This window comes from Chionomys nivalis, chromosome 2 (assembly GCF_950005125.1).
Source record: "Chionomys nivalis chromosome 2, mChiNiv1.1, whole genome shotgun sequence".
Lineage (NCBI taxonomy): Eukaryota > Metazoa > Chordata > Mammalia > Rodentia > Cricetidae > Chionomys > Chionomys nivalis.
The window spans coordinates 102,937,875-102,961,744 of NC_080087.1; the positions used below are offsets into that span (position 1 = coordinate 102,937,875).

Sequence of the window (23,870 nt, forward strand, 5' to 3'; positions counted from 1 at the left end):
ACAGAGAAACCCTGTCTCGAAAAACCAAAAAAAAAAAAAAAAAAAAAAAAAAAAAAAAAAAAATGCGTACATAAATATTTCATTAGATTTGTACCTAAATAGTCCCTTTTTAACACATATGTGAATTTTATTATAAGTTTAATTATAAAATTCCAGTTGTTTATTGATAGCATATAGAAAAGTGAATAATTTTTATACATTAACACTGTATAGTCCTTGCTATAATTACACTTTAGTCCCAGAAGTTTTTTGTACAGTCTTTAAGTTTCTTACAGTCATAATTGATGGACAAGGACACTTGTATTTTCACTTCCCAAATCTGTGTTTTTATCTCTGTTTCTTACTCAGTGTATTTCCTTTTCTTCTGTTGCACTAGCTGGGACTTCCAAAATGACGCTGAAAAGCAGTGACCATAAGCAGCATCTTTGTATTAGTCCTGAGCTTAGAGAAAGCTTCTCCCCATCTGTACATGTCTTTGTGATACAATAAGAAATATCCTGGCACAGAGCTCCTAAAACTCTGCTCCTTCGGGATTGTGTGTTGGGGATGAGGATAGCATCTTCCAGTGAGTCCTGTCAGTCACACCTGCGTTTGTGCTAACGTAATCTGTCCTCAACAGGTCAGGGAGGTCACCACAGGAACCAACCAAGTGATTGGAGGGGTGGAAGTGAAAGCTGGGGTGGGGGTGGGGCTGAGTTAACCACCCTTGCCTTTGTAATGAGGCCCCTGAAGAAGTTCACAGACCTGGCTGGCAAATAGGAGGAGGTAGTGAGAAGGGCTTACTGGGTAGGACAGTGAGGCTCTGCTCTCACATCTAGTCTTGCTGATATTTAAGTTTGTTGTTTGATGGCCCAGGAGGTCATCTTTTTTGGTTGCTATTCTGTGTGAACTTGAGAACAACTTGTAATTTGTTGTTGGATAGAACAGTCTTAAGATGTCAGTTATGGCCCCGAATCACTGATTTTACCCCCTGTTGGATCTACCCTTTTCTGGCAGAGGTCACTGCTACCTGCTTCTCCCACAGTTCTCTCTTGTGTTCGTCTCATGTGTGAAGGACTGGCCCCTTCACTTCTGAGACTTCACTATTATGTAATGCCTCCTTATGCCTGGCCCCGAACTCAGATCCGCTTGCCTCTGTCCCCTAAGTGCTGAGATTAATCACATCCTCCATCCCCACAAAGTGTTAGCATGACACATCGTGTTTTTCTTGCTCTTCCTATGCAGTTCACACTAACCTTGAACTTGAAATTCTGCCTGAGCCTCTGAAGTATGAAGCAAAAATATACAAGTTCAAAGTCAACTTGAACTACGTAGTAAGACCTTATCTCAAAAAAGAAGGAAGATTAAGAAAATTATAGGCAAAAAGAGAAGAGAGACTTTGTCTTGTTTTCACTTATGCTTGATGTTCTTGCTTTGGATTTGGATTTGAGTTTCCGGCCTAAAGGTCTATTTGGAATACATTTTCTTAGTTTTTACTTGAAAAAGAGTCCTTGCCTCTGAAGAACAATTTCACTGGCTTCAGAATTGCAAACATTTTTAAATTATTTATTTTTATAATGTGTGTAACATGTCACACACATGTGGAAGTAAGTCAGAGGACAACATACAGGGGCCAGTTGGTCCTAGGGATCAAGCTCTTTTGCCAGGCTTGGTAGCCAATACTTTCACTCCCTGGCCCATTTCTGAAGTCCTTGTCTTGTTTCAGGTTTTGGTGCTGTTAGGTATTACGCTAGAAGTGATGAGCCCAAGGAATAGGGATAAATAAAAGTTTTACCAGACCAGAATTGGTTACCTAAAGAACATACTATGAACAGAAACACCGTGCATGAATTCTCAGAAGGAATGGCTCCCTGAGGGGAAATGGCTACTTTTAGAGCAGTTAAGGGAAGTCTCCTGGGCTGTTTGTGAGGGTCTTATTTGAGGAAAAAGACGGCAGCACTGTCTTGTTGGTAGGAAATCTTACAATACCACTTGTCTTCTCTGACACTAGTTAGCAGCTAATTGTTTGTATAAGACAGCACAAGCTGGCTCTTTTTAGATTTTTATTTGTTTATTGTATAGTGTTCTGTCTGCATGTCTGCCTGCAGGCCAGAAGAGGGCGCCAGATCTAATTACAGATGGCTGTGAGCCACCATGTGGTTGCTGGGAATTGAACTCAGGACCTCTGGAAATACAGCCAGTGTTCTTAACCTCTGGGCCATCTCTCCAGACCACAAGATTGCTCTTTTAAAAGTTGTTTTATTATATTTAATTTTAAATTGTGAGTGTGTGCATAAAAGCACAACGGTGCGCATGTGGAGGTCTAAGGACAACTTGTAGGAATCAGGGGTCTCAGGGATTGAACTCAGGTCATCAGGCTTGGTAGCAGTCCCTTTACTCACTAAGCCATCTCAATGGCCCCACAAAATATTTTTTAAATCAAAACAACTTTTTATCAGAAATGTGTTTCTGAACATATAACCTTTTCTATCTCTTTCCCACACTTGTTTCTTTCTGTCATACCTTTGTTTATAAAATCTCTGATATAATGTGTGCATATATATATATATATATATATATATATATATATATATATATTGGACATAGGCCACATCTGATCACTTTTTTGTTTTTTTAACCAAAGAGTTCTTGCTAGAAGGTGTTAGTGAATAAACTGTTACTGGCTAAAATTTTTTAATATCTAACCTAAGTTATCTGGTTGCTTTTTGTTTGTTTGTTTTTGTTTCTCAAGACAGGATTTTTCTGTGTAGCCCTGGCTCTCCTAAAACTTGCTGTGTAGACCAGGCTGGCTTTGAACTTAGAGAGACAGAGAGCTGCCCGCTTGAGAGCCACCTGCTTCTGCCACCCTGGTGCTGGGATTAAAGGCATGTGCCGCCACCACCAGGCAAGGCATTGTTTTTATAGTGCTAAATTAACCTTTTATTCTTAGAGACTTTTAACAAGGCCATGAAGACTTGGATATAAAGAATCTGAGTCCTAAACCATGGCAAAAGAGATCTAGTTGAAGAATACCATTAAGTGGCCAGCATTCTTGGTCTAGGAGTGGATTTAAAGGCCAAGTTTTGTTACAGAGGAAAATAAGGTTAATTTTGTTTTTCCTTTTTGAGATTCTGAGAGTCAAACTTAGCTAGTGTTTGAAATTCTGTTCTGGTAGTGAGTCAGAGGAGACAGAGGACACAAGGCCTACAGTAACTCCTCCTGGAGGGGCAGGGTTTGCCCTGGAAGCGCCACATGTCGGTGAGACTCAGCTTCACTGCACTGACTCCTAACATCCCCAAGTGAAGAGATGACCTTCCAGTCCTCGGAGATGAAATGTGCTATCCCTCCATCTGCTTGGTCAGGCCACAAACCAGCTATAAGGGAAAGGGGGACTCACTGTCCTGGAGAAATGAGACCCTGGCTACCTGTAGAAGTCTGTCAGGAAGGGGAATAGCAGGTGCAAATATGTCAGGCGCATGTTTTGCTTCTTTCCAATCAGTGTATGGAGAATGCCAGGACTGGAGAAAGAATGGGGGAAGACGTCTGAGTCCTTACAGTATGTGGATTCACCCTATACAGTCTGTCACCAAAACCCCTTGGGTTAAATAGAAGTGCTGGGAGCATAAAAGGAGTGTTTTTCTCTAGGTATAGTCCCCAGACTTTGTCTGCGTAGTAACTCTCATTGGCCACCCTATCGGAGACATGAAGTGGTGTTTTTTCCTGTACCTTTCATACTGTGAACCTAGTGGGCTTCCTGGAGACAATATGGGTAAGCTTCCTTGAAAATACCGGTAAGGAATTCAGGACTGAAGCCCTTAGCAGTCTCTTGGACCTGCCCCTCCACCTACAGTTCATACAGGTCCCTTGAAGCTCCTGCCAACCGGTATCGCCTGTAGTTGTTGTTTTCTTCTTCTTCTTCTTCTTCTTCTTCTTCTTCTTCTTCTTCTTCTTCTTCTTCTTCTTCTTCTTCTTCTTCTTCTTCTTCTTCTTCTCCTCCTCCTCCTCCTCCTCCTCCTCCTCCTCCTCTTCCTCCTCTTCTTCTTCTTCTTCGTCGTCTCCCTTCGTCGCCTCCCTTCTCCTTCTTTCATTTGGGTTTTAAAGACAGGTTTTCTCTGTGTATCCCTGATCATCCTAAAACTCACTCTTGTAGACCAGGCTGGCATTGAACTCAGAGATCCACCTGCCTCTGCCTCCCCTTTGCTGGGAATAAAGGCGTTCTCCACCACCGCCTAGCTCTCCTGTAGTTTCTACCTAGAAACACGGACTGGGCTGTAATTCTGTATTAGAGAACTGTCAGTGGACTTGGTTCCTGTCGGGTTAGCTTGTCTAGTTTCTTCTATATTTCTTGTAAGGTGGAAATATGATCACTGTTTTTCTTCTCCACTCCCCCTTCTCTTTCTCTCTGTCTTCTGTAGGTGGAGTTTTCCTATACTACAGCTGCTTCCCAAATAACTGACACAGAGACTCAATATTAATTACAAATGATCAGTTGGTAGCTCAGACTTGTTACTAGCTAACGTTTACACTTAATTAACCCATATTTCTTCCCTGTGCTTTGCGACGTGCCTTGGTACCTTTCCTCAGTACGACATGCCCATTTTGCTCTCTCTGTGTCTGCCAGCAGCTCTCTCACTCCGCCGCTCTTCATCCCAGTATCTTCAGTTTGATTGTCCTGCCTAACTGTATCCTGCTTTGCTATAAGCCAATCAGCTTCTTTATTAACCAGTGAGAGGAATATATAGTATTCACAGTGTGCAGGATTATTCCACAGCATTCTTCCTTTCTGTCTCTGGGGTTTCGTTGTTGTTTGTTTTGTGGAGTTTTTTGGTTTCTGTTTTGTTTTTGAAACATGGTTACTCTACATAGACTGTCCTGGAAGTCACTCCATAGACCAGGCTGGCCTTGAACTCATAAACGATCTACCAGCCCCTGCTCCTCCTCCCTCCCCTCTCTCATTCTAAACAGATGTAAACCTGACTGTTCTGCTGCTCCTAGTGTGTAGCTCAGACTGGACTCTGGCCATCTGCTTGCCTTTATCTTCCTAGTGTTGTGATACAGGTCTATGCCACCATACTACAGCCATTTACTTCTCATAGTTGAAACTAGAAACACATCGCTGTTAAATTTGGTTATTCATTGCTAATATGTGAGCAAGCTACTAACTTTAATAACTTGCTAGCCGTCTTAACCAGCTTTCTACTGCTGTAACAAAACACCATAGCCAAAAGTTACTTGGAGAGGAAGAGGTTTATTTTGAATACCATACAGACTTACCTACAGGCATTCTGATGGTGATTTTCTCAGCTGAGGTTTCTCTTTTCAGATAACTTGCGCTTGTCTCAAGTTGACAAAAAAACAAAACCAAAAAAGTAACCATTTATCAGAGTCTGTCATCCTAATAGTGCTCAGAAGATTAACTAGATAATCAAACATAATCTTTGCAAGCCTGGTTTATGTTTTATGAATTCGGGAGCAGTGTTTGTTCTGTTTTCCATTGGTCACCTCTGCTTTTTCTGTTTCTGTGTGTGCTCCTTTCTGTTGTGAATGATCGATTGGACCTTGCTGTGTCTTGATGCTAGTGGGACCCAGACCCCGCTCCTCCTGTGGGAATGCTTCCCTTTATCCAGCTCTGTGCTACTGGCCTCTGCTGTTTTGTTTTTTTTAACTTTGTAGTACTGTGTGATTAGTGTCATTTTCTCTGCTTGCCACAGCAGGAAACACTGTTACTGCTAACAAAGCAGTGATGTGAGGGTAAGGATCATGAAGGACTTTGTCCTCAGGTCCCAGCAAATGTATCCACCAATGTCCTGTCACAGACTGAAAACCCTCATGTTTAAAGCTAAGCTAAGCAGAACAGCATTCTTGAAGACAGAAAAGTATGTTAAGAGCCTAAGCTCCTGGCAAACTTTCCTGAAGAAACAGCGTCTGTGCCTGCCCTACTGTGTTGTCCGATTTAGTGAGTTGGTTCCCTCAGCCAGTCAGTGAAAACAACAGAGGTGGTATCCTCACTCCTTACTCTGGATGGGACAGTTAACTCTCTGGCCTGATCCTGACTCATAAGATGCAGCTATTTCCAGAGCTCTGTTGGCTCTAAAATGCTGCCGTCTCTCAGGCTGTCTTTGTCTTCCACATTCTTCTGAGACTCGGTCTTTTATAGACTACAATTCCCAGAATGCTCTCTTAGGATTGGCATTCATTTCCTGCAATGCCATAACAGCCAGGTGCTCACATTTCCCGGCAATTGGCAGAAAATAACCTTGAGGAACCTTGACGGAGTGTGTCGGAGTTCAGAAAACTTAGGGATGGGTAAGCCTGCTTTCAATGTTTAGGCCACTTATTTATAGAAAATTTAAATTTTATTTTTGCAGTTTAAGATTTTAATGAAAGAAAATTTAAATCAAAAGAAAATTCATAGAAAAACATGTCTAGTTTTTTAAAAGAGATTGACAACTACAAATAGACTAGGTTCTTATACTTTCTGTTTTGTTTTTATTTTACTAATGAAGTTGAATTTATATACAGTAAAACACAAAGTTCTTGAGGCTATAGTTTGATGGATTTCAACACATGCAGGCTCCGTAACTGGATGTTTGGGCTGTAGAGTTTTGATTGTCTTTACCCGCTGCCCCACACTTCAGTGAAAGTAAGGAGAGTGGCCAGGGCTGGCAGCAGTTTCCAGGCAGGAATTCTGGGATGGGGGAAGAGCAGAGAGAACAAACCAGCCCATCCAGTGTAGTCCAGGTGTACTGCCAGGGTGGGAGCACTGATTGTTTAGTGCCCACCTACTGTCACTTGTCCAAATTGGCATCCTTTAGTAAAGGGCAGCGAGCTGGGAGGGCAGAGCCAGTGCTCAGTGATGACATGCTGCTTTTCAGGCTCTCTGCTACGCTGCACTTGTGGGTCATGAACCTTGGCACTCTGAACATCCTGATGTGTAGACAAGATGGTACACCCTTAATTTCCAGTTACGTATTTCCTACTCATCATCAGAGAATCTCGTGGTCCTGTGTTTCCCTTCGCTTGCCGAGTGTCACAGACCAGCTCATGAACCTTGCTCGCCACAGGATTGGTGGTGCCTAGGTGTGCAGTTTTTCCTCCAGAAGCACCTGCTGAACTTGTGTTTATAAAGTGACTGCCATAGCCTGCAGCACATTTTTCCATGTCCCATTGATTCACAGGCACTGCTCAGTGGGCTTTAGCCAGAACTCGGGCAAGGCGCAAGCTAGAGCACCCAGCAGTCTCCCCTGCCTTCTTTTTGTTAGATGCTCAATCCATGCTGGGGTGCCAGTCTGCTGAGCAGGCCACTCTGGCAAGTCTAGCCGGCCTGAGGCTGCTATTGATCTTGGCCTTTGTCACCTACGCATCTTTGCTCTGCTCTCCTACTCATCCCCTTCCTTTCCTTTGTAACCTCCTCCACTTTCTTTACCGTGTGGTATCCAGTGTGATTTCTGCTTCTGGGTCTGATAATTCTGCCAGCCTCATCCCTTATTAATCGTTGCCCTGTCCAGGTCCCCAGAACTCTGATTAGAGAAGACCTCTACCAGAAGCTGGCTGTGCTGATAGCCCTTAGTACAGAAGGAACAAGCTACAATGCTACTGAAAAGGACGTCTGCAACCTGCTCTTGCGCCAAGGACAGCAGTCACAGCTGAGCCCTACCTCAGATCCACAGGCCCAAATGGCAACCCGTGTGCCCCTGGTAGCCCTGCTCTCCACCACTACCTAGTCTTAGCCATTCAGCCCCTCAGACTTCGTTAACATCCTTGTTCCTTTTTCTTCCTTAATAGTACAAGATGTTTCACATTTCCAGCTTCTCCGCAGCCTCCCTCCCTGTGGGCTTTTCCTGTTTGTCCCTTTGTGATAACTCCCCACTTTCTAGAGTGCTTCCTAAGTTGGCCCCACCTCGCTTTCTTTCATGTGGTGTGGGTATTTTGCCTGCATGGATGTGTGCAACACAAGCGTGCAAAGCCCAGGAAAGAGCACCCCCTGGGACTGGAATTGCAGACAGTTCTGAGTCGCCATGTAGGTGCTGGAAGCTAACCTAGGTCCTCTAGGAAAACAGTCAGAGTAGACTCTGCCCCTGAGCCATCTCTCCAGCCCCTCCATGCAGTGTTGGAAGAGGGTAAGCGGACACTAGAGATGAAAACCTTCTAGCTCTGAGGGCTGGTTCAACCTGGCCAAGCTTTGCAGAAGTACATTCCTGCCCTGGGTTAACAGATACTTTACCGTGCCCACTTAGCTCTTCTCACAGGTATTTCATGTCAGGGTCTTGTTTGTTGAGCTAGTAACTGAATACTTCCTCAGTGGGAACGCTCCTGTAGCACTGGCTGCTTCCTGGAGCCTGTTCCATGATGACTCTGAGCAGCATGAGCCCTGTTCTGAGATGTAGCTGAGCTCTCCTGACTGGGCCAGAGTAGCCAGGGGCTTTTCAGTCCTGCCGAGAAGAGGAAAGTTAGATAAGGGCGGGAGCGATAAGGAGAGCACAGTGGTACAAACACGTAAGTGGAGCAGCTAGAGCTACCAGCCCTTAGGCTTTCGGATACCACACCCAGCAATGCTGTGACTAACTAGTAGACCAGGCAGCCAGGACAAGCATCTGTGACTCATACCACCAGCTGCTACATTTGAACACATCTTTAGAAAGCGAGTTGTTTTCTTCAAAATCAGTAATTTCTTGATTTACTGAAATGTTACAGCAGTGGAGCTATGTCCCAGCCGACAGCAGACTCCTGGGTTGTTGGCTCATGCAGGTCTCCACTGAGCCATCTCTCCAGCCCCTAACTTAACGGTTTTTGTTTTTGTTTTTGTTTTTTTTTTTTTGGAGATAAGGTTTCTCCATGTAGCCCTGGTTGGTTGTCCTGGAACTCACTTTATAGACGAGACTGGCCTCAAACTCAGAGATAGTCTGCCTCTGCTTCCCAAGTGCTAGGATTAAAGACTTACACCACCAGTGCCTGTCACTTGAACTTCTTGATAACTTTAAGAAGGTAAAAGGAAACTAGTGTAACTAATTTTGTTGCTGTTGTTGTTTTGGTTTTTTGGGACAGGTTTTCTCTGTAGCTTTGGAGTTTGTGTAGCTTTGGAACTCACTCTGTAGACCAGATTGGCTTTGAACTCACAGAGATCCACCTGCCTCTGCCTCCCGAATGGTGGAATTAAAGGAGTCTGCCACCACTGCCTGGCTCAGTATAACTAATTTTAATAATTATTTTATTTGGTGTCATTTTTTAAAACACCGTCATTTCACTAAGTGCCCAGTCATTTTAAAGTTCTGGAATACTAGAAATTACTTTTCTGAACTGAGTTTTGGGAAGCCTGTGGATGTGTCTGAACAACCACCTCCCTGGTGCTACAGAGCTGGCCCCTCAGGTCTTTAGCGAGCATAGGGCACTGGCAGCTGAGGCTAGCGACAAGATACTCACCACCCATGTTCTTTCCTTGTGGTCTTGTCAGTTGACCCTGTCTTCTGCTGTGGGGAAACACTGACTTGCTTTCCCTCTGTGTAATGGGAGCCCTGGACATTGCATAAGAGTGGAACCAGGTAAAACCTGCTCTTGAGTCTGCGTCTGTCGCTCAGGCTTACCTGTGCTGTGTACAGTTGGTAACCCGTTTGCTTTTGTGATTGAATAACGTTCGCTGTCTGGACATGCTGTGCTGCATGTCTCTCAGCAGGCGTTGGATGTGAGTTCTGTTGTTGCCTGTGGTAAATAATGCTGCAGCGAGTGCATAATTAGGGCTGACTTAGGAGGGTGCTTAATTTCTGTAGGCCCAGTGCCTGGGGTAGAGCTGTTGCTGGGCCCTGCTCCATTGTCACCTTTTTAAAACTTTATTGCTTTTTTTTTTTTTAATTTACATCATCAGGTCCCAGAGTTTGGACTTTGGACTAGCACTCTGCCCACATCTGTGCTGGGAAACACCAGCATGTCTTCCCGTGAAGGAGCTGTGCTCCATTTGCTGTGCTTCCATAGCTTCACTTTGACACCCTTGTGGCTGCTGGTTGGGTATCGTAGTTATTTTCCATTGCTGTGATAAAACACTGGCCACAGCATTTAGAGCAGATAGAGTTTCTCTGGGCTTATGGTTCTAGAGGGATAGCAATCTTTCATGGCAGGAGATGGCAGGTATTGTGGCCAGAGCAGGAAGCTGAGAGCTCACATCCTCAAGCACAAATCGGAGCATACTGAAAGTGGCCTTGAGTTTTAACTCTTAGTCCGCCCCCAGTCACGTACTGCTTCCAGCAAGACCATACCTCCTCATCCTCCTCAGACAGCAACACCAGTAACTGGGACCCAAGAGTTCAAATGCCTGATACTATGAAGAACATTTTCTAATTAGACTGCTTTGGGGTTTTCCCGAATAGGCTTACTCACATCTCACGGTTTAGTCTTTTGGATTTAATGAAGAGTTGTCTTGCAGAAGCAATAGCCTTGCTCAAGATTTTAGAGGTATAGTAGCTCATCCCTGTGATCCAGGTTCTCTGGAAGCTGAGCAGGAGGAACTCATGGTCAGCCTGAGTCACATAGTAAGACTGAGGAGATGATTCAGCAGCTAGAAGTGCTTACTGCTCTTCCAGAGAATCTTGAGTTCAGACCCAGCACCCACTTAGAGGAGTTGGTTCTCTCCTTCCACTGTAGGGGTTCTAGGGATCCAACTCAGCTTGTCGTGCTTGGCAGTGAGCACTCTCGCCTTTTTAAATCATGTTCCTGGAAGAGGCAGCAATGATGCTGACTTACTTTCTGCATCCCAGCAAGATCCTAGGACAGACTGGAGGGAAGAAACAGCAAGATCAGTCTCAGTATCAGTCTCTCCTGCCTTAGTTTATTCTGTCTTTCTGTCCTCCTTCTCCTGGTCTGTGTCTCTCACCTGACATTTGAGGACCATCCTTCTTGGAAGCAGTGTGAAACCAGAGTTTCAGGGGGTCTGAGCTTGTTTCTGCTGGAGGAAAGAACTCCAGGAGGGAGGAGCTGAGTGACTCCTAATAGAGGGGTGTAGGCTGACTTTTCTTTCCCACCCACCAGTTCCCAAATAACTGACATGGAGGCTCAATGTTAATTATCAATGCTTGGCTGATAGCTCAGACTCATTGCTAACTAGCTCTTACAACTTAAGTTAACCCATATATTAATCTACATTCTACCACATCACCTCTCTTTCATCTTGCACCTCTCTCTGTGTCTCGCTGGCGTCTCCTCTGACTTCTCCCTTCTTCCCAGTGCCCTTAGTCAGATTTTCCCACCTAACCTTTTCCTGTTCAACTTGTTGAAGTGTGAGCGGCAGGGATGAGTCCCCGGCACCCAGCCACCCGCATGGCTAGCTTATGCCCTGAAATAATTACACGGAAACTGTATTCTTTTAAACACTGCCTGGCCCATTAGTTCTAGCCTCTTATTGGCTAACTCTCACATATTGATCTAACCCATTTCTAATATTCTGTGTAGCACCATGAGCTGGCTTACCAGGGAAGATCTTAACCTGCGTCTGTCTGGACTGGGAGAATCATGGCGACTCACTGACTTGGCTTCTTTCTCCCAGCATTCTGTTTTGTTTACTCCACCCACCTAAGGGTTGGCCTATCAAATGGGCCTAGGCAGTTTCTTTATTAATTAACCAATGAAAGCAACAGATTAATACAAGACCCACCTCCATCATCAACTGTTGGCCAGTCAGCTTCTTTATTAAACCAAGCACAGTGTAAATTACAGTGTACAGAAGGATTATTCCACATTAGGGTGGTCTAAAATAAAGGCAGTGCCGGGCAAAAGTGAGGGGCAGCAGAGGACACTGGGGATAGGAACAGACATAGTTGGTTCTCGGAAGGGGCATCTGGGTCTGCAGCTGGTGTACTTGACTAGAGCCAGGTGTGGGTCATGAACATTAGTGCAGGGCCTGATTCTAGCCTGAGAGGGTTCTTGACCCCTCCCTGAGGAAGCCAAGGTGTTTCCATGGGTTACATACTTATCTTCGCCCTGTCCTGAGTATGTCCTGTCAGAAGACTGCACTGCCGTGTTGTTGCCAGCCTCCCACCCTAGGGGGCAGACATAGATCATCCTTATCCCGACTGCAGGCTCATAACAGGGAGCAAAGTAAAAGGGGAAAGAATGGAGAAAACTGCTGACTGTGGGCACAGGTGCTCACGGAGCATACACACTCATAGGATAGACATGCTAATCATGCATGAGACACAGGCATGCTTATAGGCAACTCACTGACAGGGCTTGCTTTTGTGTGTGCTTTCTACTAGGTATGTGGGAAGAGCTATAAGGGAGAACTGCTGTTTCCTTGGCAGACAGTGTACAGGATGTCACATGTCCTTCATGGCTTTCCACAGAGACACTCTGAAACATAGGCACCCAGCCGCACTTCTCCATACACAGCCCTCTATGGTTTGGATGCTGCCAGGCTCATCTGACTCCTGCAGAGGGCCCCCTCTGTCAAGGCACCTGTGTTGTCCCCACCGAAGGGCTCAGGTGTTATGTTAAAGATCATGACAGCGAGTTAGGCAGCAGACTATCCTGCTTGATCATCGTGACAGTTCTCTTATGCCCTTAATTGGAACAGCTTGAGGTCATAAGCCTCACTAGAGTGTTTTTCAGCCGACCCCTGCCTGTTGGGTAGAGGCTTCAGTTAAGATGTGGAGCTAACTCAGCACCCTAAGTAAAGGGGTGTAGATGGGAGCTTGGTCTGCCTGTGATCTAGTGAAGATGTCCAAAATTTGACCCGTTGCATTCACATAGACACACAAACATATATGTAAATAAAAATAATAAATTAAAATTTTGTGTGACATTTATATATTTTATGTGAAATGTTTTTACCTGCATGTATGTGTGTACACCCAGTGTGTCCTTGGTGCATGGGCAGGTAAAAAGATGGCATCAGGTCTCCCAGAACTGGAATTATGGATGGCCTTGTAGTGCTAGGAATTGAACTCTGGTTCTCCACCAGGGCAATAAGTGCTCTTAACAGCTAGACCATTTCTCCAACACAGTAAAGACATTTTTAAGGACTGTCCAGATGGCTCAGTGGGTGAAAGCACTTGCTGCCAGGTCTGATGAACGGAGTTCAACTCCTGGAACCCACATGGTAGGAGACAACTCTCTACCTTTAAAGGTTTTTTCCTTTCTGGTTCTTCTTTCCAACTCTTTCAGTTCAGAGTTATGTGATACCGAAACTAAAGTAGTTCCCAAGGCTGTCCTGGAACACATGGTGAGTCGTTGATTCTGGAAGTGGGTATATGTCAGATGGTAGACTGCTGAGCTTGTCCATCTCTAGTTCTGCTCGTCCTTCGAGTTGCTTTCCAAACTCCAGATTCAGTACTTAGATTTAAGTCTTAGAAAGGTACCAGAAGTATCCTGGCCACATGTGGGAATTGGGCCGGTGGTCCTTATCCGTCTCTCCACAACCTCCGCAGAGTTGGGGTGAGAACAGTATTGATTTAGGGTCAGGAGACTTAACCACAGAAAGCACCTGCTAAGCAGCCTCAGCCCCTGTCCTCACAAGTGCTTCCCAGAGCAGCTTGCCCCACTGTACCTCATCCCTGCTTCCAGCTCCTCAGAGATCCCATGCGCCACCGTCACACTTAGGAGACAGTTGAGCTCCGTGGATGTGAAGAAGGCACAGCTGAATAAAAGGAGAGTAAAATATTCTTGAAAGCTATCAGGTTCCAGTTCCAGCCTCTCCTGCCTGTTGCTTTTCACCTCTGATTCTGGAGCCTACCTACTACATCACAATCCCAGGACTCCAGGGCTTAGAGGAGGGTACTCCGGCTTTCCTTTCTTCATTCCCCACACTACCCCAGACTAGGCACTGCAGAGGTTCCAGAGAGGATCTCACCACAGGGCATTTGAGGGTTGTATGGCTGTTCTGGCAAAAGTACGTCATTTACTGTTCCATCCTTCATTTTCAGAGCCTCCCAAGATGAACCCAGTGGTGGAGCCGCTGTCCTGGATGCTGGGTACCTGGCTGTCAGACCCGCCAGGAGTTGGTACCTTTCCTACACTGCAGCCCTTCCAGTACCTGGAGGAGGTGCACATCTCCCATGTGGGCCAGCCTATGCTCAACTTCTCGTAAGTCCCTCCCTACCTGGCTCATGGCCTGCCTAGGCCTTCAGATAACTCCAGACATGTCAGAGACATGCCAGGCAGGAGGATGCCAAAGCACTGTAGATGTGCTTTAGAATATTTCTCTCCCAGCACCTGGCAGCTGAGGCACGGGTTGATGATGAAAGTGGTCCTTTCTTGCTCCACGATATTCTTTAAGATGACAAGTTTACAAGTTTATTAATCTAAGCAGACAAGCATATTTAATCTCTAGTGTCAGTCTAACTCGTATGGAAATCAGTCACTATAGTATTGCTGAATAAGAGGATGTGGCTTTCTTTTACTTTTACCCTGTACTAGATGAGGTGTACAAGAAAGTTTATGGTTCTTAATAAGAAATAGTGTTGCTTTTAAGGGTAGCTGAAATATAATCACAATAGTTATAGTGTTTAGCAAGTTTAGAGTAGGGACATACCTCAGTGGTGGAGTGATTTTGTTGTACGTACAAGCCCAGGATTTATTTCCAGCACATCACGAAAATTCCATTTCTGCTTCAGTTTCCACTCTACAGTTCTCTTTTAAGAAACTAAATTAGGAACTGTCAAGGTGGGTCAGTGGGTGGTGGCACTTGAGCCTCCAAGCCTGATGACCTAAGTTTAGTCCATTTCAGAGATTCAATTCCCAGCACCCACATGACAGATTGCAGCCGTTTATTCCAGGGAATCTGATGTTCTTTTCTGGCTTCATGGACACTGCACATGCCTGGTATATAGTCATCCATGCAGACAGACACCCAAACATATAAAATAAAAAATAAATCTTGGGCTGGAGAGGTGGCTTACATGTTAAGATTGCATATTTCTCTTCCCAAAGGACTCAAGTTCAATTCTTAGAACTTAAGCTTAAAACTAAACTACCTGTCACTCTAACTCCAGGGGATCTCCAGCCTCTGGCGTCCACAGGTGTCTCCACACACATGGCACACACACATACTCATGAGGGAAAACCAAATCATCTTTTTTTTAAAAAAAAAATTTATTATTATACAACATTCTGCCTCCTTGTATGCCCGCATGCCAGAGGAGGGTGCCAGATCTCAGTACAGATGTTTGTGAGCCACCATGTGGTTGCTGGGAATTGAACTCAGGACCTTTGGAAGAGCAGGCAGTGCTCTTAACCGCTGAGCCATCTCTCCAGCTCCAAACCAAATCATCTTTAAAAATGTAAATAAATCTCAAAATAGTCTAGAACAGCCAAGTAGTTAATGCCTATAATTCCAGCACTTGGGGGACAGAGGCAGGAGGATCACAAGATCAAGGGCTATGTAGCAAGATTGTCTCAAAATTTAAAAAGTAAGCAGAGCTAGGTATGGGACTGGAGAGATGGTTTAGCAGTTAAGAGCTCCTCCTGCTTTTCTGGAGGACCTAGGTCCTAGGTTTGATTTCTGGCACCTAAAAGGTGGCTAACAACCATCTGTAACTACAGTTTCAGGGGATCCATTGTCCTCTTCTGGCCTTGCAAGGCACTGAGCACTTATGTGGTACATAGACATATATGCAGGTAAAACACCTATACACATAAAATAAAAATAATAATAATAATAAATTTAAAAAGTAGTTGAGGCTATAACTCAGTGGGAGACTTGCCCAGAATGTGGGAGGCCCTGGGTTAAGTTCCAGCACTGGAAGAAATGTTGGAGACCAGCTTCGACAAAAATAACCCCTGACCTGGGCAGGGCCATGGGGATCAGAAAAATAAGTAAAGAATACACAAGGCACAAGTGAAAATAATAAAGCAGAAACATAGGGTAGTACTGGGAGGGAGTTCCAGGGAATACTGAAATAAACCTGCGTTTAAGTTTCCAACAGTTTTCTACCCCAATACAATGCGGTGGGGGGGGGGGGCAAAAGACTGCTTTAACATGATACAAAAGACAACTCGAACAGTTACTTGCTTTAATACTTTGAGACATCAAGTCCTTCTGTTGTTTAGGCAGTGAACCCACCCTAGACCGAGAGCCCTGAAGACAGCCTCTTCCAAGGTCAAACCCCTGTCTCAAAAGAAGGAGCAGAAAGTTTGCTTGAATTTCCTGACCATTGTTCAGGGTGGAGTGTATCTACCTGTGTGGGCCACCTTAATGTCCAAAACACCAGGTAACCACACCTTAGGTCAGGGTGTGTAGCCGCACTTGTTGTCAACAACTTTGAACAGGCTGAACTCTCTGACCTTCAGACAAGGTGGAAACAGACTTACATTTTTGGGCCTCCATAAAGAAAACAGGCAAATGGATCCAGATAGTAAGAATCAGGCTCACGCCTTACTTCTCCCCTCACTCCCTCCTTTCTCTCTCCTTTCTTCCTCTCTCTTTCCCTCTCTTCCCCACTAGGCCTTGTGCATGAGCAGTCTCTATACTACATGGCATTCACAGCCCAGCCCAGTCTTTTCATGTCAGGGTATAACAGTGTAGACCATGCTGGCGTCTTGCTTTTTCCTCCTAACTGCTGGGATTATAGACATGTGTGCTCTGTGGTATGAATATGTGACAAAGGTTAATTAGAAATTAGACCCTAATTCAATGCCTATTCCATTTCTGCCATAGGGAATTCTATTTAACCCTGGCATTGGGAAGGTAGATCTTTAAGTTCAAGGTCAGCATGTTTTACATAGTAAGTTCCAGGCAAACAAAGGTTATACATTTCGACCCTGTCTCAAAAAAGAAAAAGAAAAAATTCCAGAGAGAAAAGTTCTGATAAGGTAGGATTCTACTTTAATTATCTATAGTGTTTATAGCAGTGCCTGAGACTGAAAACTGAAATACACAAGCTTACAAGACCTGATACTCCATATTCTTAGATTCTGGGTCAGAGGGTGACGGCTAATACCTGCTTCAAGTCCAGCAATAGACACACACACACACACGATTTACTGTCTTTAAGAGTTGGTCATCTAGGAAGAGTTAACAGGAAATGAAAGGTAGTGCTGGGGCCTGGCAGATAGATCAGAGTCAGAGAACCCTTCTGACCAGACTAATTCATGCCCCTGCAGACCGTAGCTGATGTTCCTTCCACAGGGATTTTTGCAATCCTGCATGACCTTTTCTGGGGATCATGAACTGTTCACTCCAGCTAGGACGTGAACAGCAGGATTCTACCAGGGTCTGACTTGGTGAACCAGTGAATTTGTTGGGCATATTTATGGGACATGGGTGAGAGGTTACTTATAGGAGCATAGGTGGCCCCCAGACAGCTAAGTTACCACAGAGTACACCCCATCATGTATAGCAACCTCACAGAAGCGGCATCATAGAGTTCCCTTTTAGCCAACCTACTTCTGTATACTCAAGCATCTCCCGGTCACTTGCATCTGCCGGTTGACAGAAGGCAGTAATGTGTGGAATCCCAGGCAAAGGTCCTGTGAACTGACAGCTCAGTTACCACAGATCTAGCCGTCACCATATTGTTCTGGGTATTTTGTTGCCATGGTTTCTAGAACAAGGAAAACATGTAAAGCCTGAGAGAAACATAGCACATCAGACCTCTATCCTCCGGGTCTTACCTTGGAAAGGTGATGTGTGTATGAGCTTTTTCTCCTTCTTAAAGCATTTGATCACTATGTCACTTAGATGGGCATTATTATTTTCAACAGTTTAGCCATGAATCTTTACACCTTACTACCACCACTGTAAGAAGTCTCCTCTCCACACCCAAGGCCAATAGTAGTAATAAACTGTGGGCATGAACACAAATATTTAGAAGGTCATGTGATAGTTAGACACATCCATTCAACAAAAATGAAATCCCCCCCAGGCTTCCCAGCCTTCCCAGCCGTGATTTTTGTCCTCACTTCATTACCAGATGTGAATTCTCTTTTGTGGGGAAACCCTTAGATACAGTTGGAAAGTTGCTGGCTGCACTCATTAATAGTTGCTGCTACTATTGTTCCAGTGGGCACAACCTGCATGGCAGTCTGATAGTGTGGCTCTCAGTCTACAGTAGGACTGTTCCTGGCTGTTCTCCCGAGCAGCAAAGCTGTGAGCACAGGAGCTTCCAGCTGAGTTCAGCTTCATGTGTCCATGTTCCGCAACCAAAGCCTGTAGTGTCTTTATCGGGGAGATCCAGCCGTCTAGTTCTGACTTAGAACCAACAGCGATGGCAGTATTCTTTATGATTTGGGGTTCTTCCTGACAAACAACTTCTAGGGGAGTAACCTACCATGGCCCTGAGATTTTTAGTTGACAGCCTCATAGCTTTTGGCACGTTTTCTCCATCCATGCAGGATCTGCTCTTTGGACTCTTACTTTACTGCCGTTTCTATAGCGTCACACCACCTATGTAATGAAGCCCTTTTGTAGGCACCACTATCCATTCCAAGCAAGTCTGAGTTGCTCTCAGAGGTGAGCCTCTAGAAGAGGATACTAAAGAACAATGTCCGTGAGGTCCAGCACAGCATGAGAGCAGTTCCATCACTGGTCTCAGTTGTGTCCTCGAGCAAGCACACAGGATATAGTGACATGGAGAAGATACTACTTTATGTAGTTGTCTATGGCCCAGTTATTCTCTTTGAACTATTTTGCCTCTTTATCCTTTGCACTGTTGCCATGGTGCTGATAAGCATTTCTCCTCTCCTAGCTTGTGTTCAGCAGAGTTCAGAGCCAATGGGGAGAAGGGCTGTTCTCACGTCTGCATTCTCACGCCTGACACTTGAGTTGGCTCCCCGGGTCTGCCAGCCAGACTCTGGGCTCTGAAAGTAACCACTGCCATTGCCTCTCCCTCAACTGCATAAGCTGCTGTGAAAATTGCAGCCTGGGTGAATAGCTCCCATCGTCAGAATAGTCTAACCTGACTTCCTGCAGGAGAGGAGTGTGCACAGCCTACCCGATCATCAACACACTTCCTGTTTCCATCTGTACTGTTTTGTCGTTGTTTTCTGTGATGCTCACTAGAATAGCATTTGTCTTTCTGCGTTTTATTTCCTGAGGAATTTCAGTTTGACACAAATCTTGTCATATGTGCCTTCAGATGACAAGACAAACTCCCTTATCTGTTTTATCCTCCCTTCATTTCCTCTTGATTGCTGCAACACTTTAAGGGCCCAATTTACATGCCATTTTAAGTCACCCAGATTCAGCAAAAACCTCTTCTAACTTATAAAGATAATACCCAGCAAGGGGCTCAGCTAAACAACTAGAGCTCCATTCCCATTCCCAGGGTCCCTGCTGAGTTAAATTTCTTATTTAAATAGAAAAAATGGTCCCTTCCTGCTCAGTGAACTTGGCGCCATGCACCACCTCTCTCTACTTTTCCTCAGTGGCTTCTGTCCCTCCTCTCTGATTCATGGGGCCCTCCGCTGTTAATTACTGAGTGTCCTAATGACAAAGAGCCAGTCCACCAGGAACTGATCTCCTTCCTGTTGTCTCAAGTTATTCAGCCTTTGTTCCAAGAAGGGATGGGTTATATTGATCAGTTAAACTCTCCTTCCACAGGCTTAAGAGCCAAACCAGGTCCTGAGTTCTCACTTCCTTTTTTTAAAAAGATTTATTTATTATACAGTGTTCTGTCTGTATGTATACCTGCAGGTCAGAAGAGGGCACCAGATTTCATCATCGATGATTGTGAGCCACCATGTGGTGACTGGGAATTGAACTCAGAACTGTAGACTTTCCCTTCCCGTAGATGAGAAGTTGGACTGAGCCGGAACTGCTGTCATTTTTACCTTATCTTTTCCTCTTCACCAGCTGACTCTTCCATGGGATTCATGTCTTTAATCACTCACAGGAGGGACTATTTAACACGGATCTAGTGTGTGCTCTTTCTGTTTGCCCCCCCCCCCGCCGCCCAGCAACAAGAAGTGGTGAGCCAGCAACTCTTTTAACTCATCTTTGTATCTAATTTACCTGCTAAATCAGGACTAACATGGAGAATAATGGCTGTATGACCCTTCCCATCATAATTCTTACTTGACACAAGCAAGGTCTTGCTGGGGAGCTGTCCTGATTTTGGTCATATGTCTTATATGCAGTAGCAGCCACACAGCTGCCGTCGCAGCCTGCTGAACCCTTGTCCCATACGTGCTGCTCTCCGGGACTGCTGTGGTCCTTGAGCTGTTTTCAGGTGGGACCTCCCTCATCAAGGTCAATATGGAGCGAGAAAGCCGTCCTGAGGAATGCCTCCCACCACCCCCAATGTCTCAGTGTTAGTTATGTGATTTACTACCCAAAGCAAGGCCCCCTGACTGCTGCCACAGCAGAAAGACACACACCACATACACATGGGAAAGAAGTCCCTGACACTGTGTCCTGAGACAGTTGGTCTTAGTTGTATTCGCTGCACAAAGCAAAGGCTGTGCACTTGCTCTTCCCAAATCCATCATGGATCTGCTGCCCCACATTAGGACTCCAGTTCGCTGCATTAACTCTCCCCAAGGAGACATGAACAAATGTCTACTCACCAACTGTGGACCAAAGTGGTTCTCAAACCAATGAGATTATAGAGGTTACTTAGAAAACTGTAGGTGACCCTCAAGTAGCCATGTCTCTACGAAACCCCATCTTACCATACGGCTCAGAGGTGAGGCAGAAGAGAATGGCGGCTAGAATTCCCAGGGAAGCTCCTATAGTTCTCCCCCTTCTGCTAGGAGTGTTAAAACTATTATTAGCTGGGTGTGGCGATACGTGTCTTTGATCCCAGTACTCGAGAGACAGGCAGGTTGTGAGTTACAGGCCAGCCAGGGCTATGCAGCGAGAAGCAAAAAGCCGCTTCACCATTTTCACAGGCCCAGCTGTCACTGTTTTACTTCTTCCATTGCCATGACTACGAGGCTGAGGTACTCTCCAAGGTGGCATGGGATGATCATGTCACGCCCAGAGGAGAAGCCTTGCAACAGCAAGTTTTGTGAGGCAGCCCTTTGAGGTCCTGTGTCTGCTTCACATCTCTGATTTCCCTTCCAGGTTCAACTCCTTCCATCCAGACACACACAAACCAATGCACAGAGAGTGTGGCTTCATCCGCCTCAAACCTGACACCAACAAGGTGGCCTTTGTCAGTGCCCAGAACACAGGTACGGGGCCCCTTCCCAGGGCCTGCTGGCCAGCGTTACTGCAGTCGTCTCAGGTGGCTCTAAGTGTGCTTCTGCTCATGGTTCTGTATTGTCGGGACTTCAGCCTTCCTCCTAGCTCAGTCTTAGTTTTGGTATTTTACCCGTGCCAGCACAATATATGCCCAAAGGACAGACAGGTCCTGGCAAGAACAGGCCAACTGGCCACACATGGTCTTTGTCTGGAAGTCTGACAAGCTGATGTCTTAGAACTCACTTGACAGCCTGTGTGACTTTGACCATGTCCAGTCTCACTTCTGTTCAGGATTACCTAACTTGGAGTGATGCTGGCACCAGGCGCTGTCAGACACGGGAGTATGCAAAAGCCAGAGGGCCTTCATCTGTGGCTCCTTTTTCAGCATAGGGTAGTATTACTCCTGTTGAGAAATGCAGGTCGGAGGACTGGAGTTCAAGCACCTCTGCAGAGCATTTGATCAGGCAGGAGGATCTTAACTCCATGAATTCCAGACCAGCCTAAGCAGCATAATGAGAACCCGTCTCAAGAACAGGGCTGGGGAGATAGCTTAGTGGGCAAAGTTCTTTCTGTGTGAGCATGAGGACCTGAGTCCGAATCCCCAATACCCACAAAACAATGCTACACACCTGTAAGCCGGCATTGCGAGTGCAGAGACAGGCAGATCGCTAGGGCTTTCTAGCCACCAGCCAGCCTAGCAAAAGGGTGAGAGACTGAACGTGTCTCCAAAAAAAAAAGTAAGAAAGAAAACCACAGAGAAAAACACAAAGTTAACCTCTGACCCCCACATGAGTAAACAGACACACACAAGTGGGTGGGGGATTCTGAGTCACTTCCTTGGTACCTGCAAGAGTAACTTCAGAGGAGAGGGAAGAAATGCTGTACCTGGGTGGTAGCAAAGTTAAGGTTTCCCGTGACTGCCCACAGTGCTTCTGAAGGTGGGAAGCCTGGGGACCACACTAACTGCCCCTCCCTTACAGGTATAGTGGAGGTTGAGGAGGGCGAGGTGAACGGGCACGAGCTCTGTATCTCATCCCATTCCATCTCCAGGATCTCCTTTGCCAAGGAGCCCCATGTGGAGCAGGTGAGCGCGACCTCCCTCTCAGTTGTTCCCAGCGTGTTTGCACTTGGCAGTGGTACCACACCATCAGACAGACTTCGGAGTTCCGTACTGCTGTCTCCAGCTCCTTACTGTTCTCATTCCACACCCTCCCGCGAGGTGAATGATCCCTGCTGTAATACCTGGTCCCTGCACCTTTCAGGTGTTTGTTTTCCATCACAAATATTCCTTTACATTTGCGCTGTATACTTTTTTGGATCTATCCAGATCTATTGGATAAATGTCTCCTAAATTACTGAACCAAAGGGGTAGGTCCATTTTGAATGGGAGATCCTGGTAAATTGCTTCACAGTGAAACTGGTAGCGTTGCCTGACTCTTTCCTGCTTACTTCCGTTCTTGTTTTCTCTCTAACTTGTGAATCTATATTAACTTGCTTATTCCATTTACACTGGGTTTTCTACAGTTTGTGATTCTATTGTTGGTTTATTGGAGGCTTTTTACATGCTGTGGCTGTCATCTGTTGTCTGTTCCTGTGTGACTAGTGTGGCCCCAGTCAGGCTCCTTTAATTTATAATGCCATCTGCCCAGGTGTTTCTTTTATCACATCTGGACTCGAGCGCTTACTTAGGAGTTCGTTTTCTACTTCAAAATAATAGTAATTAATAATAAAAATACTACCTCCCTTTCTTATGCTTTTTGCTTTTCTCCATTAGACCTTTAATCTGTCACATTTGCCTTTCTGTGGGATGCAGTGTGTTCTGATATCCGTCTGCTCAGTGATTTGTCCTCTCGTGGTTAATAAGGTGCTGCATATCTCTTAGACCATGCTCATATGAACATATGGTTTGTCTTTCCACCTGCTTATTCTCTTGGTTTTTCACAGGGTTTCTCTATGTAGTCCTGGCTGTGTCTGGAACTCTCTTTTCTTTTTGAACTGCCTTTATTTTGGTGTGTTGTATTTTTATTTTTGTCCAATATAAAAAATGTTTAATTTCCTTCTTGATTTCTGTCTTCACCCTACTTTCTAATGTGGTCTATTAGTTCATGTCTTTTATTGGGGAATTAAGATCAGAGTTATTGGTGCTGGAGATATGGCTCAGTGGTTAAAAGTGGTAGTGAGTTGTTCAGCTTCGTGAAGTTTGTGTACTTTCTGTACTCCGCTTGTAGCTGATACCCAGTTTTAATCCATGATGGTCAGATAGGATGCAGAATGTTATTCCAATTTTCCTGTATCTGTTAAAACTTGCTTTGTGTCCTAATATGTGATAAATTTTAGAGAAAGTTCCATGGACTGCTGAGAAGGAAATATATTTTTCAGTGTTTGGGTAGAATATCCTGTAAATATCTATAAGGTTCATTTGACTTATGATGTTATTTAGCTCTGATATTTCTGATTAGTTTTTATTTGGATGACCTCTCTATTGGTGAGTGTAGGGTTTTGACATCAGTATCACTGAGAGGACTAGTATGTAATTTTAGCTGTAGTAGTGTTTTATGAACTTGGGTGTTCTCGTGTTTGGTGCAAAAGGGATTACGATTGTAACATCCTTTTGGTGGATATATATATACCTGCTTATGTCTTAGTTCTGTTTTCTTGGGAGCTCCTTTTCCCGCCCCTTTACCCTAAGGTGATATCTATCATTGATGATGATTATTGGAGGCAGCAAAAAGATTTTGTTCTCTAATGCAGTCTATTAGTTTGTGTCTTTTTATTGGGGACTTAAGAT

General features: G+C 45.0%; 1 protein-coding gene across 3 annotated transcripts in view; it reads left to right on the plus strand.

The window, feature by feature from the left end:
- The window catches only part of Thap4 (THAP domain containing 4), a 40,027-nt gene that overhangs the window by 11,447 nt on the left and 4,710 nt on the right, over positions 1-23,870 (plus strand). For 2 of the 3 annotated variants that reach the window (XR_009056708.1, XM_057763258.1), the window contains exons 3-5: positions 13,884-14,043; positions 20,963-21,072; positions 22,063-22,166. Coding sequence is in view for 2 of the 3 variants with exons in the window: in XM_057763258.1 (XP_057619241.1) it covers positions 13,884-14,043; positions 20,963-21,072; positions 22,063-22,166 (374 nt within the window). In the remaining variant the exon portion in view is untranslated. Of the gene's footprint in view, positions 1-6,185; positions 6,286-13,883; positions 14,044-20,962; positions 21,073-22,062; positions 22,167-23,870 lie in introns of those variants that run through there. The other variant, XM_057763259.1, reaches the window with a different exon arrangement.